The sequence below is a fragment of the Lipotes vexillifer genome, unplaced genomic scaffold (assembly GCF_000442215.2).
Source record: "Lipotes vexillifer unplaced genomic scaffold, Lipotes_vexillifer_v1.1 scaffold135, whole genome shotgun sequence".
Lineage (NCBI taxonomy): Eukaryota > Metazoa > Chordata > Mammalia > Artiodactyla > Lipotidae > Lipotes > Lipotes vexillifer.
This window is the reverse complement of record NW_006774574.1, coordinates 216,862-237,792: the sequence shown is the minus strand read 5'-3', so window position 1 is coordinate 237,792 and position 20,931 is coordinate 216,862. Positions and strand designations below refer to the sequence as shown.

The window sequence follows — 20,931 nt, the reverse complement described above, 5'->3', positions numbered from 1 at the left end:
GCTGAGGGTAAGAATGATCTAGAACGCCATACAGTATTTTTTTTATAGGAGGACTTTCTTCTGTGGGAAGTAAAGAACTTTCGGGCTTCTTAAATAGATTTCAAAAGAATATACGATTTTGAAGACTTAAAATGACAGCCTTATTCTAAAAGTGACTTTGGTCTTTCAATTAACATATTAGGATTGCCACACTGTTCGCTTGTGTATTTGTCTATGATGTCAGGTATTTTTTAAAGAGAGCCACAAGCTTATCACATATGTGCTGTTTCTTTTCAAGAATCATAGGAGCAAAATTTTATTGGAAATGCTTCTAAAAGAATATTTTTATGTTAATTTTAACTTTTTCCATTTTTATTGAAATATAGTTGATTACAATGTTTTAGGTATACTGCAAAGTGATTCAGTTATACACATATATAAATATATACATATTCTTTTTCTTTTACATTCTCTTCCATTATAGGTTATATATGTGTTATTTTATTTTATTTTTTTTGTGTGGTACGCGGGCTTCTCACTGCTGTGGCCTCTCCCGTTGTGGAGCACAGGCTCCGGACACGCAGGCTCAGCGGTCATGGCTTACGGGCCCATCCGCTCCTCGGCATGTGGGATCTTCGCGGAACGGGGCACGAACCCGTGTCTCCTGCATCGGGAGGCGGACTCTCAACCACTGTGCCACCAGAGGAGCCCCTATATGTGCTATTTTTAAGACGACCATATAGCATCCCTTTTCCCACCTGTCCCCAAATTGTAAACAATTGAAAGATAAATATAGAGAAATCAAGCAGACAGAGAACAAAGAGAACAAAACCTCACCTTTTTTAAAACCAATAAAAACTATAACGGAAGATATGGCTTGGGTGTATGGCATCAATAGGCTTCCTAATATTGGACCTTGGTATTAAACTTCTTGGTATTAGACATCCAATCACAGGCAGCTCTGGCCATTGCCATCCTCCCCAACCAGAGCATGTCTTCAGAAGAACATGTGCAACACGGCTGACAGCCAAGCAGTTTTCCTCTGTAGAATGGGGAAGACACTTACAAAAACTATTCCTATCCCAACTCACTTGCCATGCCTCTTCCTTGAGATTGAAAGTCTTGAACTGTGAAACTAGGAGAGGTCCCACCACAAAGAAACATGAAGGAGGGAAAGGAGATTCCCATCCCAACAAGGTGGAATAATTGTTTGCTCAAGAGGATGGAGCTTTATAGGTTCCAAACTAATCCAGCAATAAAACCTGTGCAAATAGAAGTACCGTGTCATAGCTACTGATGAAAGTTATTGGCTTATATTCGAATCCCATCACATAAAAATATAGAATAAGTAACAGGAAAATAGGGGAGACTAGTCCAATAAGTCCAATCTTATTGAGATACTGAGACAATCTAAACTTTCCTGAGCTCCGTACTGCTCTCCAGTTCAGTTTTTATTTCCTGGACATAGATTTAGCCTTGCCTTAGAGCAGACTTTGTACCAAGTATGCTAAAAGATTTACTAAAACCACATTAATAAAAACCCAAGCCTGTGAAATAGGATTGAAGGTCAGAAAGATTATTCAAGAATAAACTGCAATAATCTTACTTCACAGTATTTCCTGATACGTATCTTTTCAACAAGCTCTACAGATGGACTCACAACTATATCAAATATGTATTGTGTTTAGAGACATTATTAATCAATTTATTCATACCTTTATTAATTATTCACTTTATTCTTAGATGTCAAGAAAAAGCCAGTTTCTCTTTTTCTAGACATCAAAGACAATTACAGTCTTTGGAGAAATTAAAAGAAGGCATTCTCTTTCCATATAGTACATTTATTCTTTAATGGCACATTGGCTACTTGTGGGATGAGTTTCCTATTCTATGGCTCCTGTAAATGTTCAAATAGAATATCAGGTCCTAGAGGGTAGAGACCACAGATTAGATGGTAAAGTGTCCCACATTCAGGAGTGAGTCATTTCAGAACACAAAAGCATTCATCTGTTCACAGTTTTAAGTTTATGCTTTCATTCCCACAGCTGTTTGGCATGACATTTCCTTCTGAGAAATTACAGGTCAATGGTATTTATTGGAATAGGAAAAGTAAGCAGATTGTAGAATCAAAAAGAACACCGGTTGACTCCCAGTTTTGCCAATAACCTCTGATAGGAGCTCAGACAAAATTTTGAAACTCTTGTGCCTCTCTTTTGAAATTAACGAGGAGAGTGATAGCTATTGTGCAGTTATTACCAGGCTTGGGTTAAGTTATGCATTTAAAGCACCCAACACAGCGCCTGCCACACCGAAAGTTCTGGACACATGCTCGTTCCCTTACTTTAGGGCTAAAAAAACCAAAATGCAACATCATGAGAATCAAGACATTTAACAGAAAAATGTAAATAATCTATTTGTGCAAATCCATGTAAATTAGCTATAAGAAATAGAATAAACCCAAATGAAATCCTCATTAACTTTCCAACCTGAAATTTTAAAGAATATTAGCTCACATTTATGTTATTTTTTTAACCACAGAAAAGCACAGTGATATCAATAGCAATTGCTCTATATTTTAGATGATCAATGTCATGAAAATATTCTATGTGTGGATTTTTAAATTGTTAATTGACAAATCTTGATTGAATGCCATATTTAAATTAAAACTTCTGAAAAAGCCTCAAGACAGTGGGTGTAATTTTTGGTCAATCATAAATAAGTATTCCTGTTATCTCAAGATATCCAAAGCACTCTTTTTCACGGTTTAAGGTCCATCTGTCACATGGTTTATGTCTTTGATAGTTGACTCTGTTGTGTTTTCTAATCCTTCATTAGATGCATAAAAGTGACGTCACTGTGGTGGTGTTTTTCATTATGCCTGCCAAGACAAATAATTTCAATGTGGAAACCCTGAAAGGCCAGGCAGTGCGAAAACAGCTATGGTAACCTCACATCTTGTACATGTTCTCAAGCAATAGACCTAAAGGGATTTTTTTAAGTGCATGATTTCTGATCTATTTCCTTAACCTGTTTTTTTCATTAAGATTATTATAGCACACATACTACTTGGTTCTCTTCTCATTGGGCTACTAAATATTAGATTATGTCATGCCTATAAAACTGTGTTAATATAGAAACATTGGAATGAGCTACCATGGAAGGATAAGGCCTCTATAGCTATTTTTAAAGATGGGTTGAATTTAAAACAGAATTTTATTATGGAAATGTTAAAACATATGCCAAAGTAATGAGATTAGTATAATGCTCCCCTACCTGCCCACAGCCCAGATTCAACAATTATCAGCGTATTCCTGATATTACATCGATACCTCCATCCACTCCCCTTCCCTTCCCCCAACCCTCTCCTGATTATCATCAAGCAAAAAAATGTTACATTCTCTGCACTGGTCAGGGTGTTCAGCTGCCTCAGCTCTGGAGGTTTTAACTCAGGCTAAACTGGCCAATAGGAAAAGAACAGAAGAGGTGATACAAAAGAGACCTGTAATTTCAAAGACTGCACTGACAGAACAACAGCACTGTCATGGCAAAGAAAGACGTAAAATGGTGACATTGTTTAAGTTGTGAATCTTTCTGCTCATACAGGGACACTGCACATTCTGTGAAGGAAAAGTTTGGAAAGAAACTGTATGATGCATTATTAAGGTAGGTGCTTGGAGCACTGAACACTTCAAACGTTTAGGGCTTCACTATTCAGACTTAACCATTTAGACATTGTATTTATTTTGTTCCAACTATAAAGGAATTAATAGCCTTTGAAGATGTTTTACATCATGTGAGCAGATTTTGTTTAATCCTTCCTCTGACAAATATTTGTAAACAGTTTGCACAAATGAGAACATATTTATATATACAGATAGGTTCTAGTTCAATGGAAATCTGATTAAGTGTTAATATGTCAGTCTGAAGCTGAGGGAGGTTTCATGAGGTTTTTAAAAATTATTTATTTATTTATGTTTGGCTGCATTGGGTCTTCGTTGCTGAGTCAGGGCTTTCTCTAGTTGCAGCGAGTGGGGGCTACTCTTCTTTGTGGTGCACGGGCTTCTCATTGCAGTGGCTTCTCTTGTTGCGGAGCACGGGCTCTAAGCACGTGGGCTCAGTAGTTGTGGCTCGTGGGCTCTAGAGCACAGGCTCAGTAGTTGTGGCACACGAGCTTAGTTGCTCCCCGGTATGTGGGATCTTCCCGGACCAGGGCTCGAACCCGTGTCCCCTGAATTTGCAGGCGGATTCTTAAACACAGAGCCACCAGGGAAGTCCTTCATGAGATTTTAAGTCAAAATATATATTGATTTCATGTATATTAAATAAATATTTACTTATATATTAGATTAACATATATTTATTAATTAACATATTAATTAATGTTAACGAACACATTTACTTAATAAGTAATATATAGTATTTAAATAAATAATAAATAAAATATATAAAATGTATAAGTAAAATAAAATCTAAATAAAAAATCAAATTAAAATGTATTATAAAATAATAATATGTACAAAATATATGGATTTTGTTACAATGTGAAGAGAAAACTGTATTGTCTCCTGATGCGTGGTGACAGGTGTGCATCATTTCTTGTTACCGGTAAAAATATCAACTTATAGGTGGACAAGTTATGGCCACTGTAGAACACAGTACTTAGGGGTGGGCAAAATACAATGAGAATGTCCTCCTGATCATCAACATGAATGCTTTAAAAATTAATTTCAATTTTCTTTTATGCTAGCAAAGGTGTTCTTTTATCAAACTTCCTCAAACTTTAGGAATTTGTGAGCTTCATCAGGAACCTTTGTTTACTTAACATTTATTTTTAAATTGCTTGAAACGGTGTCTAACACTTAGGAAACGCTCAATTAGTGCCAGCTGTTTTTATTTTTATTATTAAAACTGTTTTCCCCACAGAGGAGAAATTCCTGACATGAACAATATTTTGGATCGAGACGATCTGACAATTATGAAAAGAGCCATATTTTCAACTCAGGTAATAAAGGAAAAAGTGCCCATCACTTCCCATAGTTGTTAAAGTCCATTTAGATCAATATCTTAATGCATTGGAGTGGGTTGATTTAAGAAATTTTTAAACCTGAGAGCTAGAAAAGTCATTCTTAGGTATTTACCTAAATGACTCCTTTGTAAGTTCTCTTTCTTCAGTGTATTTTCAGTGCTCCTTTAAAAAAATTTCATGGAACTTGTCTTTGTATCTATTTTAAAAATTCATTTGGAACCAATCGAAAAACGATGTATATTGCAATGACACCAAAAATACCTCCTAAAGTTTTCAAAAAGCATAGAATTCCGAGTCACTATAGAGAAAAGGTGAATGTTTCTCAGTCGAGTGGAATTATTATAAAAAAGGAAAGATAAGTGTGTTAGGCTTGTACGGGAATCTTGTCAATTAACAGCGAGGCATCAGAGGACAGCCCCCTAGTGGGAACCAGCAGAGTAGCTCATCTGGAGTCAAGCTTCCAGGACATTTACTCCAAATAAGTCCCAGGAGCGCTCAAGAAGTCTAGGCTTTTCATAGAGTGGCTGCAGGTGAAAAACACAAGTACCGTGTGTTCACAGTATGGGAAGGAAGTTCTTTACCCTGTTATCCTCCTCTTAGTGGCATGAAAGAATTTAGTGGCATCTCAGACCAGAAGGCATTAAAGGTTGGATATCATGTCGCCAATGACTTATTGTTGAAATTAGTCACACTTGTTAATTCTTTTCACAAACTGACATTTTCTTCTCTCTGTTCCTTTAGCGGCAATCTTTGCCCCCAGTGACGACTCACAACATGATTGATGACTCCACCGATCCCATCCTCAGCACCATTAGAAGGATCGGGCTTTTCAACAGCCGTACAGACAGAGTCAAGGTACACTAATTGATCACATGGGGCACTTCAAAATCATACAGAATAGATTTTTGAGAATTTATTAGAGGCATCTCTTTTTGGTTGTAACGTCTATCAGAAATATTGTAAATATTATTTTGCTTCCTGTCTTGAGCAATTAAAGAATGATTATTTGGGTAACATTCTTAAAAAATGAAGACTATTTATGGCTTCGAGTTGTAATTTAGCTTTCATTTTCATTGTACAATACTGTCAGTAAGGCATCAGGAAATGGCCTCATTTTTAATGAAACACATATAGTCTAAGAATTGCTTTAATTAATGAATCTCTGAGGTTAACATGAACTGTCTTTGTTTCTTCTTGATAAAGTTCAACTTAAAAGCAGAGTTATGAGGAGCTTCCAGTTTCAGAGAATGTGGCTAATGATGGTTTTATGTAATTTTCTAATGACCAATTCATTCTTTTGACTCGGGTTTCTATGATGACAAGGGACAGGGTTAGGTACATGAATAAGACTTGGTTTCTGCCACCGTGGAGATTAATCTCTGTGATGTTTACTGAGAGCGTGCCATGTTCTAGGCATGGTGCTAGGCATGGGAGACAAGGGTGAACGTGGCAACAGATCATTGCTTATCCTTACTCACTTCCATTCACCAGCATTCAAGATCAAGTTGTCACAAGCTTTTACCAATCTTTTCAAAGAGAAAGGTCTCATTGTCCCTTCTTTCTTTCACCTTTAGTCCCTTCATACTGGCCTCGAATACAGTTTTTGACCCATTCTTACTTCTTTTTCTTCAGATTCTAAGGGTTTTTCTGAGACCTTATTTCCTCCCACATTCCAAGGAAATGTGCCCTGTTTACGCTTCTTCATACTGTAGGCTTACTGGCTCCTTCCCTTGCTGTCTACAAATATTTCTTAAATTTTTCCACATGAAAAAACAAACTTTGCCTTAACCCTGTCTCCTCTCGATGTTTCTAAATGTTTTTTTTTTACTCTTCTCTGCAAATTTCTTGGGAAAATATAGTCTATTCTTAAATGTATTTTGCATCCTGCACTCACTCGTTAATGTAGGTATGAGTGGATATAATGGAGACAAATTAAGAACCTACTGCAACAGTACAGGTGAGGGATGCTGAGGGCCTCTTCCAAAGGCCTTATCAGAAGTGCTGGAGAGAATGCAATGATGGGAGAAATGGTTGCCTGCAGAACGGACCGCACTTCAGTGACCAGTGGACACTGAGAGTGAGAAAGAGGGGGAAGGCAAGGCTTCAGTATGTAACCCATACTTTCTAAAAACTAAAGAAAGGCTTCACTGAGCCTGCGCGTCTGGAGCCTGTGCTCCGCAACAAGAGAGGCCGCGATAGTGAGAGGCCCGCGCACCGCGATGAAGAGTGGCCCCCGCTTGCCACAGCTAGAGGAAGCCCTCGCACAGAAACGAAGACCCAACACAGCAAAAATAAATAAAATTAATTAATATATATTAAAAAAAAAAAAAAAGAAAGGCTTCAAAAGAAGTTGGCTTGAGGGTCATGTCACGAATGGAGTTCAGTTTTTGATAGATTGAGTTACGTGTGAGATATTCAAGTTGAGATGCTTAATACGTACTTAGAAACCATAGGTGTGGGGTTTATAAGGACAGTTGTGAGGGGAGCTATTGGCGTGTGGGCAGTAGTGGAGACCAAGGAATGACGACCCTGCCATGCTAGAAGACCAGGTGGAATGAATGAAGAAAAGTGTTGACCCAAGGGAACCTCAAGAGTTAAGAGGGGGGACTTCCCTGGTAGCGCAGTGGTTAAGAATCCGCCTGCCAATGCAGGGGACACAAGTTCGATCCCACATGCTGCGGGACAACTAAGCCCGCGAGCCACAACTACTGAGCCCGCAAGCCACAACTACTGAAGCCCGTGCGGCTAGGGCCCGTGCTCCGCAACAAGAGAAGCCACCGCCATGAGAAGCCCAGGCACCACAACGAAGAGTAGCCCCCGCTCGCTGCAACTAGAGAAAGTTCGCATGCAGCAACGAAGACCCAACACAGCCAAAAATAAATAAAATTAAAAATTAAAGAAAAAAGAGTTAAGAGGGGATTAAAAAATGAAAGTTCAGGAAAAGAAAGGGAAAAATATCTCAGAAATCAAGGCAGGAGAAATTTTCACAGTAGTAGGAAGAGCTTGTAATACAGCATTAAGTGATACAAGCTGTTTATGAAATGTTCCATATTGTGTTAGCACTTTATTTCAAACATATTCTATACACCCACCCACCCACATATTGTGTATTCTGCCCTGTGCCATAGAATTATGGGTGATTTTTGTTTCTCACTTGTGTTTGTGAGTTTCCAAATTTTCAACACCTAGCGCACCTATAATAGTCAGGCTGCACGTTTTCCCCTGGAAATGCAGGACTGTGTCTGCCAAGGATGCACCACCCTTTATGTTTCTCAGCAGGATTGGATCCACAGAGTAAGTATGTCAACACTTACTTGCCTTCATTCTCATGTAGTTTACCCCAGACTGGTCCTTCTCAATTTTTTGTCTCTTGGAAAGAAAATAAGGGGAGCAAGAAAGCCTCTTATTTCCCTGTCAATTTCTGTTTTTCTCAGAACCTTTCATGTCACATCCATATCTAAATTTGTGAATCTTCCTCTGACGATCTATCTGTGCCTGGCACTTATAATGTACAATAAATACAGATTGATGTTTAAAAAAGTGTGATAACAGTGAGGCAATTTCCCAGGAATGGATGAGTAACTTATTTCCTAAACGTATTAAACACTTTCATTCCTCTGTGTACTTGCTGATATTACTTTCTCCTTCTGAAATAACCTTATCTCTGTTATTTTAACAATTCTTTTGGGATCCAACCTAAAAGTCTTCTCTTCCTTACACTTTTCCTCAATATACATTTGTCTACTCCAGACAGAACAATTCTTTCCTTACCTGTATTCTCAAGGCAATTTCTATCTTCTGCAATTATAGGAATTATCACATTGAATTCTACATATTTTAATTTATGTGTCCCTTTTGCCAGAGACTGTGGGTTCTTCGGGGCAGTGATCATGTCTCACCTATTTTCTAAGATTTTTTCCTCTGAGAAGCAGACACCGAGACAGGAGTAGATATGAAAACACTTATTGGCAGAAATGCTTGTGAAGGGTAAAGAGGTTGAAAGCAAGAACAGGCAGGGAGGTGCAGCCAGACACAAGGAAGAGAGAGCAAAAAGGAAGGATGAGATAGGAAGAGCCTTAGATTGCAGCCCAGTTTTTAAAAAGTCTCAGCCTGATTTTTTTTTTTTTTTTTTTTTTTTTTTTGCAGAAAGAAAAGTCAACTGTAATTAACAAAACATTAGAATTCATAAAAATTAGCAACTACACAAAAAATGTACACACATAACCACACTATATATAGTGACTCATAAAGGGGAAAAGCAATGGTCCAAAACCACCCAATATGGCTTGTCAGTTAATGGAAGGAAACACACACACACACACACACACCCCACACGTGCGTGCTTATGCACCCACAAAAACAAACAAAAACAGTTTTCAACAGTACACTCAAACTACAGCTAACACAATTTCAGAATTATTATACAGTTCTTCGTTTTTTTTTTAAGATTTTTTTTTTGCTGTGGGTCATTTTTAGCGTCTTTATTGAATTTGTCACAATATTGCTTCTACTTTTTATGTTTTGGTTTTTTGGCCATGAGGCATGTGGGATTGTAGCTCCCCAACCAGGGATTGAACCCGCACCGCCTGCATTGGAAGGCAAAGTCTTAACCACTGGACCGCCAGGGAAGTCCCTACGGTGCTTCCTTTCTTAATACTAAAGATTCTTATTTGGGTGTGTGTGTGTTTTGCTTTACTGTTGACTTATTTTAAGTATCTTAGTGTTCTTACATACATTTTCCTTTATTGAACAACCTTTTCTTTGTGTTTCATCTTCATGTGTCCTTTCCACCTACCAGAAGTTTCAAGTTGGCAGGCAGATGGGTGCCTTACTCTGTGAACAATTCAATGCAACGGTTTTAATAGGGATTTCCATTAATAGGGATAGGGATTCCCCAAGTAAAAGTTGCCCATTAAAGGAATTACCCAGTGGGCAGAAATGGGTTGGCGCTAGTACCCATCCCTGCTGGTCTTACAGGCTAGGAGCAGCCACTGTGATGGATGCACAGGTGAGGCACTTAGGGCCGTCAGTCAAGATCCCCAGGCCAGGATCTCTTGAAGGAAATCCGAGTGGCAAGTTCAGGGCTGCCACACACATCTATAAAGGTATGTGAAGTCCTTTACGACTGTACTCACACTGCCTGGTTTTAAGTCTCTGCCACTTATTCAATGTGTAAGTTTACTTAATCTACCTGTACCTCAGCTTTCTCCTCTGTAAAGTGGTGATTATATAGCCCCACTCATAGAATTGTTGGGAGGATTAAATAAACCATAGGTATCACGTTTAACACAGTCCTTGGCACAGAGTACATGCATAATAAATGTTAGCTTTTATTAGTACTAGTCCAGTCCCTGGCACATCATACTCCATATATTTTTAGAAGTGTGAACGGAGTTTGATTAGAGTAGAAGACAGAGGATTGATTTTTACCTGCAGGGTTTGATAAAATGTTTTATAAAAGAGATGATATGTCAGCTACATCTTGATAGATGAGCACAAGTTCATCAGCAAATAACAGAGGGGTGGGCTCACCAGGCCAAAGAAGTAGATGAAAAGGCACAGAAATATAAAAAAGCCCATGACTTATGTAGAGTGAACGGAGAAAAAAGTTGGTCTCATACAAATTGTGTTTATGCAGTTAAACTCATGAGCATTTTCAGATATTCACTGATTAATATCATAAAGCAAACACACACAAAAGAAATAAAAGAATAGCCCCTGGGCTTCCCTGGTGGCGCAGTGGTTGAGAGTCCGCCTGCTGATGCAGGGCACACGGGTTCGTGCCCCGGTCCGGGAAGATCCCACGTGCCGCGGAGCGGCTGGGCCCGTGAGCCATGGCCGCTGAGCCTGCGCGTCCAGAGCCTGTGCTCCGCAACGGGAGAGGCCGCAACAGTGAGAGGCCCACGTACCGCAAAAAAAAAAAAAAAAAAAAAAAAAAAAAAAAAAAAAAAGAATAGCCCCTTTCTAACAATATACACTCAAAAGCACTGAGATAGACATTGGTCGATTCAGAATTAGGTATTTCATTTTATTAAGAGCATCCTTTAAAAGCTTGACACTAATTCAGGGCCTGTGTTAATATAAGTACCTATGTGATCATCTGCATATTTATAGATGGCTATAGAGTGGTTCTTAACTCTCCGACTGGATTGACAAGTTTTTTATATGAATGTGACCATTTGATTCAGGTTTAAACTTGAATTTATCATCCATCCTGCCTCAGTTGCAAGGTATAGTGAGAAAAGTCTAGACAGCAGATTTCAGGTCTGGACCCTGTGCTGCCATGCTGCGAAAGTAAACTAACTTCCTGGGACCTTACTTCCCTCCCAGGATAAATACAGTCCCACAAGTTTTTGTTTATTTGTTTTATCCCCACTGATCCATGTACTTGCTGTGAACCAGGTGCTCTGCTGGGGGGCTTTGCATATAGGATCTCATTTAATCCTCCCTGTAACCTTGGGCTGACCTCTGGCATCCTGTCCTCTGCCCTGAGCTTCTGCCATTGGCTGTTCTAGGACCCAGGGCAGCTGTTTTCTTATTTTAGTCATGCTGTCATTCTCTTTGGCTGGGAACAAAACGAATGAGCCATGATGTTTTCATGTTCCAAAATGGGCTTTGGAGAGTACAAATTTTCCGAAGTTTGGAAATGCCAAAGTAGGCACAATGCCTTTTAAATCCCCCTTTGCTGATATATTTACCAACAGAGTACAATGGGCTTCTGACTTGATGGTTGCCCAGACTCAGTCAACTGTCTATGTCTTTCGTCTCTTTTCCTAGTGCAATATTTTATATGTAATAGGAATTAAAATTATGTTTTGTGGAGGAAAATATTTTATCCATTTTTGCTTTGCCAATTTGTGATTCTTGTGATTGAATAAACCATCATTTGTAGGTACTGGTTTTGGACATTTTTACCATTTTATTCCTTCTTGAGTTTAACATGTCTGCTATTTATGGATCTGCTGAGATATAACCAATGCTTCTAAAGTCTTAGCTTCCTTATTTCTAAAATTAGGACAATGAGAATGTCTACAGTCCCCATCACACAATGTTGCTAAGATTAAATCAGGTAATATGCGTGAAAGTGACTTATATAAAGTATTAGACAACTGTTATTGTCTAATACTTTTGTTGTAGTTGTTAAAAAAAAGTTTCTTTTTCCTCTTCCTTTTCCTCTCCTTGTTTCTCTTTCTCCTTCCCAAACAGTCCAGTTCTAAAGCCATTAGGTGGGTCAGCACAAGGTAGGCGTCTACACTGGAAGGGGGGGCATGCTGGGGTAGTCCATAGAAAGGAGTCAGAGCCCAGGCAAGGTGGGGAAGGTCCACGCAGTGGGGAGAGACACTCACAGCAGGTGTCAGAGCCAGAGTGGAGTGAGAGAGAGGCCGTGGAGAGACTAGTTAAGTGGAGGGGGATTGTCTGAGTCTGTTCAGGCTGCTGTAGCAAAATACCACAGACTGCTTGTCTTCTAAACAACAGACATTTATTTCTCACAGTTCTAGGGGCTGAGAAGTCCAAGGTCAAGTTGCCAACCTGGTCATGCTCTGGTGAGGGCCCTCTTCCTGGTTCATAGATTGCAGCTTCTCACTATGTCCTCACATGGTTGAAGGGGCCAGGGAATTTCCTGGAGCCTCTTTCATAAGAGCACTAATCCCATTCATGAGGGCTCCATCCTCATGACCTAAGTACCTCTTGAAGGCCCCACCTTCAAATACCATCCGTCTTTGGGGGTTTATGATTTCAGTATATGAACTTTGGAGGGAACACAACATTCAGATCATATCAGGGATTGACCCAATAAGTATTAAAGATAATGAAACTAAGTATAGATGTGTGTGTGTGTGTGTGTGTGTGTGTGTGTGTGTGTGAGTGTGTTGTATATTGTGTCTCTCTGACTGCTGAGAGGGCCTGTAACACCCCAATAACAATGAGCACATCTAACACCCAGGTCTTTATATCATTCTACACTAAAGGGAACCAGCACTCACTGAAGAAATTGTTACTTCCAGGGCTGTGGCAGGAAAAGTAAAAGATGAGTCTAGAATTTCTTCTTGTGTCAAAAAATCAAAGAAATGCTCAAAGAATGATGGAGATCCGTCAAAAGTTTACAGAAACCAGTTTGAAGGGGCTCCCACTGGCCAAATTAGGCACAATTTAAGTATCAAAATAAATAAAGATAGCAATGAATTAGAATACATTGAATAACACAGGGAACCATGAATCCAATACAAGTTTATTGAGGAATGGGATATTTATATAGTTTCAAAATAACTCCCCCCAAATACTTACTAATAACAAAGGAGAAACAGAAGAAGATTTTACAGTGGAGAAGCCAAAAAGGCATGACTTTAACCAATAGATCAAAGTAAACATCAGAAGTAATGAATAAAGTGTAAATCCCTTGCCACCTGATGAAATGCAGTGAGAATAACAGAGTATCACCTCTGTGCTATATCTACCAAAGATGCATAACTTACTCTAACCATGAGGAAGCATAGGACAAGCCCAAACTGAAGGTCAAATTTCAAAATAACTAGACTGTAGTTTTCAAAAGTATTAAGGTTATGAAAGCCCAAAAAAGGCCTCAAACTCTTCCAAACTAAAGGAGACTAGAGAGAAGTGACAACTAAATGTGACATGTGACTGTGAACTGGGTCGTTTGGTTTAGAGGACAGTATTTGAACCACTGGAGAAAGTTGAATGGGATTTAAGGATTAGATGGTAGTGATGTATCAATGTTAATTTTCTGATTTTGATGCTTATAGTGTGGTTATGTAAGAGAATGTTCTTTTTTTAATTGAAGTATAGTTAATTTACAATGTTGTGTTAGTTTCATCGGTATAGCAAAGTGATTCAGTTATACCTACACACACACACACACACACAATGCATGCATATATATATATATATATATATATATATATATATATATATATACACACACATATTCTTTTTGGATTCTTTTCCATTATAGGTTATTACAAGATATTGAGTCTAGTTCCCTGTGCTATACAGTAGGTCCTTGTTGTTTATCTCTTTTCTATATAGTAGTGTATATATGTTAATCCAAAACTCCTACTTTATCTTTCTTCCCCCCCACCACTATCTCCTTTGGTAACCATAAATTTGCTTTCTATGTCTATGAGTCTATTTCTATTTTGTAAATAAGGTCATTTGTATCATTTTTTTAGATTCCACACATTAAGTGATATCATGTTTGTCTTTATCTGACTTACTTCACTTAATATGATAATCTCTAGGTCCATTCATGTTGCTGCAAATGGCATTATTTCATTCTTTTTTATGGCTGAGTAATATTCCATTATATGTGAGTGTGTATGTACATATATATTAATATATATATATATATATATATATATATATATATTCTTTATCCATTCACCTGTTGATGGACATTTAGGTTGCTTCCATGTCTTGTCTATTGTAAATAGTGCTGCTATGAACATTGGGGTGCTTTTCAAGTTCTCCAGATATATGCCCAGGAGTGGAATTGCATGATCATATAGTAACTCTATTTTTAGTATTTTAAGGGAGAATGTTCTTGTTTGTAGAAAATACATGTGAAGTATTTGTGGATGATGGGCATCCAGTCAGCAATTTATACACAAATGGTTCGAAAAAATATTAATTCTTTTCACACTGTACTTGCAACTTTTCTGTAAATTTGGGATTTTTTTCAAATTATATATATATACATATATACATGTATTTATATATAATTTTATATATAATTCATATAAAATTAAATTTTAATATAATTTAAAAAAATATATAATTTATACATAAACATATATATAATTCTCCTATTTCCCCATTTTATGAAAGCTCTCACCAAACCAGTTTTCTGTTATCTGTCAGCCTAAGACTAAGTAAGCTAAGTAAGTTATTAAAAATAATTTCTAATACATTTTTAAAATCAGATTTTAAAGTACTGGGATAATAATATAATTTATACATTATAATTATATTATAATTTATAATTAATCATTTTAATAAATAGGAGAAATAGAACTCATTCATCTAGGTGACCAGTTAAGTAGCTATTCTATTCACAACTTTCCAAGTATAGCTGGCTGTCTCTGGTCTCCGCCTTTGCAGAACATTACAGGCTGTGCAGTCCAAGAAAGACTCATACCAGTGCACAAGAGCCAATTGCTGAATTTTCAGAAATGCCGTAGGCCAGTTTTAAACACAACCATTGTGTAAAATTAAATTACATAAACTTAAAAAAATCAATTATGCTAAAAAGAAAGGTAATGCTCAAAACTCATTGCATCCTAGTTGTTTACTGCATTTTCCTATTACCTATGATCTTGAGGTTATTTATGACTATTGTACTCACATGGTGGAAATATTCTATAAGGAGGTACTGCTGCTCTTCCCATCTCCAGTTCAGTGACATCACATTGGTAGCTTGCAATTAGCCCTTAGTTCCGTTTCACTTGGCTAACTTATGCCTGGGGCATATAAGGGTAGCTCCCCTTTATCCTGCTCAAGGTGGGAATAAATTGAGAAACAAGACAAGGGCCAGCAGTCAGAGAACCAAGTAAAATCTTTGTTGTCAGTAAAGTCTGGGTTGGAGGAGTTTAGCATGAGAACAAAAATGGATATAATTACTCCCTATCCTCTAATCTAGGCCTGGAAACCTGAGGGAAAGTTAGTACTCAGATAGATATTTACAGAGAACGAGAGAGGAGTAAAAAACACCCGGACATTTTCCTTTTTCTTTTTTCTTATCTCTCTCTTTCTTTCCCCAGAATCTAGAACACAAGGATTCTATAGTATTGAAATATTGAAATAACAAAACTGTAGGAGATTTTTTGCTTTAATTTCTTCTTTCTTTTCTCTTTTTTCTCATTAGAATTTTTCTTTTTCAGGTGATTTTGCACCCAGAGTTCCTATCCTCCACCAGCCCCTTGTTACCCATGGATTATGAAGAGTTTGTCCGAGGTTGTCATCTTGGAGTATTTCCATCATACTATGAACCCTGGGGTTATACTCCAGGTATGTGACACGTATAGATTGTGAAGTGTTTTAGATTTTATTAGTATATTATTTTATGCACATGTATGTAATATTTGATATGTCATTTCTAAATGATATGTCATTTAAAACTACAAAACCAAAACCTTAGTAGAAATGGTTGGATCTATCCCAGGGGTCCATTTTATGTTTTGTAGCTCTTGACCTAAGAGCAAGGACATAATACATAATCTTTTATGTAAGTATAGGAGGTTGTGGTTGGGCATATTTTAGGGGGTATCTGAATTGTTGCCTCATTGCATTCCAAAGAAAAAGAATGGTTTATAAAGATTATATCTTCACCAGTCCTACCCATTAGTATGAAGGCAAAATTAACTGCAAGGAGGTTAATATGAGAAAAAATTTTTGTTTCTAAAATTGTTCTAAAATTTATTTCAGAATTCTTGTTTAAATGAAAGGATATATGTATCTTTTAATTAGATAACACATTCATATAGTTTTAGACACAAATAGTATAGAGATGAACAGTGAGAAGTCACCTTCACACCCTTGTGTTTCAACAATGAGGTACTTTTAACATAGAATGCCGGTTCCGTGGTAGGTATTATGCCCAATGACATAGCTCAATTCAGACACTCCACCTGCCGCCCTTTCTGTTCGGATGGTGGATTCTCAGATCCACTATCTATTTTTCTTTTCTGGTCCCTACTAGCATGGTTGCCATTAGCATCAAGAGCCATCAATTTGTATTTGTACTGAAATGCCTAATTAGAAAAGAAACAATACTTTAAATGTATGCCAATGCAAAGAAGACAACGATGGCTTTTCCATCTTCTCGGTAAACAGCGATTTTCCTCCTAGTATAGATATAATTCCATTTATAACTGTAAAAGAAAAAGCTCAGAAAACATATTTATTTATAACGAATACATTTTTCCTTCTGCATCTCAATGTCATTATAGGCCAAGTAAAGGGCAGCAGCAGTCAGGGTTAGAGAAGTCATAGACTGAATTATGAAGATTTTTTTCTAATCTTTACATGTTGATCCCAGAATTTTAGTATAGAATTTAAAATTCTGTATAAATAGGATACTATAATCTTTGCAATAGGAGTGACATGAAGGCTCTTCATCTTTTGATGTAGGTCCCATTCTATTGTTCTAGGCTCCACCAAGAATAATTTGCCAGCAGCTGTAAAACCATTAGAACTTTTGGGGGAAGATTGAAAAAGAATTATCCATTCTTGAAACATGACAGAGAAAAGTTACTGATCTAACTCCTCCAGCTACCTCTCTTGTAGTTCTAAAAATTGTTCTCGGCACAAATTCCACTTTTGTGAAGGCAGTGTCTTCTTACCTATGAAATGCCCGCATAGTTATCTTAAATTGCTTATAATAGAGTATCTTTTGAGATACACGAAAACAATTCACTTGATGAACTTAAAACTTTGTTATAGGCTCTTATTCCTATTATTTCTAGGAAGTAACATAATTTACGATTGGAAATATCGAGAGCAAAGAAGTACAAAACCAAAGCATGAGTGACCAAGGGAATGTGGGACGTCATTTATATTGGGTAAAGAGAATGTTATCTAACTTACAGCAGCCTTTCTGCCAGAATATCATTTTATAGGACAAAGGTAAACTTAACATGAAATGACAGAGGAAATATATTTAGTGTGTTAAGATAAAGGCCAGCAAATGTGTTGTGAAAAATAAGTAGATGGAAAAAAGGATGTGAGAAATATGTTCCCTATAGTGAATGAGTCATTCTCTGTTTTAAATTAACCAAAGGGGAATTCCCTGGTTGTCCAGTGGTTAGGGCTCTGTGCTCTCACTGCCGAGGGCCCCGGGTTTGATCCCTGGTTGGGGAACTAAAATCCCACAAGCCGCATGGTGTGGCCAAAATAAATAAGTAAATAATAAATTAACCAAAAGAAGTTGGTCCCTCCTTATTTATAGAAACAACAAAACCTCTGGTGGTATACATTTGGCATTAGCATATTAGATACCTCTCTAACTTTTTTTACATAATTGCTTTATGCTGTACTAACTCTCACTCCAGAAAGTGTTAAAATCTGTGTTTTGTGTTTTGAGAAAACCCAGTGAAGATAAACGCTGACTTCATTAAATTCACTCAGTGAACATATACTCAGCTTACGTGGGTCCCTGGCATTTTATTATATGGGTGTCAATGAGTATTTAATAGAAATAAGGATCTGTGAATTTCCATAGACTTGTAGGCAAAATTTTTCTGGGGACGAGTTCCAGAGTTTTCATCTGATTCTCAAATGGGTCAATAATCCCCGTCCCACCTTCCTCCCCTCTCTACCGTCTTCCCCCCAGATTCGGAAACCACTGTTCTCTAGAGCTAAACCAAGAGGAAATACTTGCAGAACAGGAGTACACGGGTCATGAGGAAGTCTCTTTTTATCCACCCATCCCCACTAGCCAACCAAGAGAAATTCCATAATAAAATATAAATTTCATGTTAACAATTCAAACATCCTTCAGTGTGTTAACATGTCTTAAGACACATCTGATATTGTCTAAAAAAAGGGTTTTGACTAAAAGGTGGTAGAGGATTGAAAGAAACCATGGGTTTGCTGAGCACCCGAGAAAGTGGAAGGGGTTGGTGGCAAGAGAGGTGAAAATATTGGAAGAGCTTGTTCTTTCCAAAACATATTTACTTACCCCGTAAACTTGCCAAATACTCAGTGACACAAGCTTAGAACAGAGCAAAAAACAAAGCCAGCTGGAATGAGAGAGGCAGTGTAGGGTAGCAGTTCTGAGCAAGGGCTCTGGAGCTGGGCACCTGGCTTCAAATCCCAGCTCTACCACGTTGCCTGGCTTGGTGAAGCTGAGGAAGCTATTTAACCTTTCTGTGCCTCAATGTCTTCGTCTGTAAGATGGGGATAATGGTAGCCTCACTTCATAAGGTGGTTGAGAAGATTAAATTAGTTCATGCATGTAAGGAGCTTAGTACCGTGCCTGGCATAAAATAAATGTTATTACTAGGTGGACTGGGGCTTTTCCTTCTCTGCGTGTGTAAGAGGATATTGTTGCTGGTTTGAAGCCAAGCCTTTGTCTATTTCCCCTGGCAGCCGAATGCACTGTGATGGGTATCCCCAGTGTGACCACCAACCTCTCCGGCTTTGGCTGTTTCATGCAGGAGCATGTGGCTGATCCCACAGCATATGGTGAGGCTTTTCATCATGAACCCAACTGGGGGAGAAGGGACCTCTAAGCAAACAAAGCACGGGGTCTTTACAGAGCCCGACTCTAATGCTATCTTGATGATTAAACTTTTTATACTTCTTGTTTAATTAAAAGTAGATTTCATTATATGGTCCATAGAAAAGATTATAGTGATATTAATATTGAACATATTGCTCAAAAGACAAACTACAAAAGGAGTTTTAAACTTGGACAAACATTGCCTTTTCACCTTTTTATTTTTCTGGACTGATTTGGTCCTCTATTACCTAGAAGTGACAATCACAATAACCATGGCTTTAGAGCACATGTATTGATCAGCATAATTATTTTATAAGTTCCATGCCAAGTTATCAAAATTCACATTTAAGATGGCAGATGGTATCACCATCTATATGTCCATGCTGCCTAGCAGCAAGAAAAGTTAGAATGGGCTGGATGCTCTGCCTGGACATTGCCGATTCTCTGGTCTTTTAGAATTGCATTGTCACTGTTGTCTTTCCTTGGTTGACAGCTCTGGTCCTCACCCGTGGCTACACGGTGGGGACACTGGGGAACCTAAAAAGCACTGAGACCCAGGTCTTACCCCGGAGGTTCTGTTTAGTGAGAAGCCCCAAGGATGATCACTGATCCGAGGTATCCCTGTACTGCCAGATTTTCTTTAGCAATATCTGTTTTGTTGGCTGTGTGTTGATGACAATTTTGAGCCATTAGAAGGAAATCACAGGAGAAATACAGTCTCAGAAGCGAAAAGATAAAGCAGAGGCAGTCGGGGAGTCAGGGAGTGGATAATCACGCAGTTCGTGGTAGACCCTAAGGAACAGTAGAAGTGCTTTAAGGTTAGCCTTATCTTGACTTGTGCTCTGGCTTTTGTGCGCCTCAGGTATTTACATCGTTGACAGGCGATTCCGCTCACTGGATGATTCTTGCAATCAGCTGACTCAGTTTCTCTATGGATTTTGCAAACAGTCACGCCGCCAGAGGATTATTCAGAGGAACCGAACCGAGAGGCTTTCAGACCTTCTGGATTGGAGATACTTAGGCAGAGTAAGCAAGTTTATGATACACCCAGAGGACCCCTTTAAAAATCCCACTGGATGATAAAAGAATTGATTCGAGTTGTAATCTGCAAGGTCAAGTCTGTATCATCATTGTTAAGATCTCAGTGATGTTTTCACATACTTAATATGAATACCTTTGAGCTTGATATGAATTCGCAAAGTCCCAACCCCAATTTTTCATATTTAGTTTGAGACCAGAACAGCCAGTCTAGCAGCATCTAGCCATGATCTTACTAATTATTCTATCACCTGGGCTTAACTTGATGCTTTACAGGGTTTCATGAAGATGAGGAAATCAAGAGAAAAGTCCCTAGTTTGTTTCACTTTAAGAGATAATATGATCACATTCCTCAACTACAGTGGGGAGTGGAAATAATCTTGTTTCTCAAAATGACAGGTACAGGAAATACCTCCTTTCAATCCTGCCATTAGTTTATAAATACTCAGACGTTCATATATCTTAGCAGTGGACGATTTAATAAAAACGAAATTGGGGCTTCCCTGGTGGCGCAGTGGTTGAGGGTCTGCCTGCCGATGCAAGGGACACGGGTTCGTGCCCCGGTCCGGGAAGATCCCACATGTCGCGGAGCGGCTAGGCCTGTGAGCCATGGCCGCTGAGCCTGCGCGTCCAGAGCCTGTGCTCTGCAACA

At 38.2% G+C, this 20,931-nt stretch overlaps 1 protein-coding gene across 1 annotated transcript in view; it reads left to right on the top strand.

Annotated features, from left to right (window-relative positions):
* GYS2 (glycogen synthase 2) overlaps positions 1 to 20,931 on the top strand; it is a 56,144-nt gene that overhangs the window by 31,978 nt on the left and 3,235 nt on the right. Inside the window, exons 8-15 of the mRNA XM_007449368.1 lie at positions 1,092 to 1,098; positions 2,815 to 2,921; positions 3,583 to 3,642; positions 4,903 to 4,981; positions 5,747 to 5,860; positions 15,901 to 16,027; positions 19,109 to 19,204; positions 20,104 to 20,267. Of these exons, the coding sequence (XP_007449430.1) occupies positions 1,092 to 1,098; positions 2,815 to 2,921; positions 3,583 to 3,642; positions 4,903 to 4,981; positions 5,747 to 5,860; positions 15,901 to 16,027; positions 19,109 to 19,204; positions 20,104 to 20,267 (754 nt within the window). The remainder of the gene's footprint in view (positions 1 to 1,091; positions 1,099 to 2,814; positions 2,922 to 3,582; positions 3,643 to 4,902; positions 4,982 to 5,746; positions 5,861 to 15,900; positions 16,028 to 19,108; positions 19,205 to 20,103; positions 20,268 to 20,931) is intronic.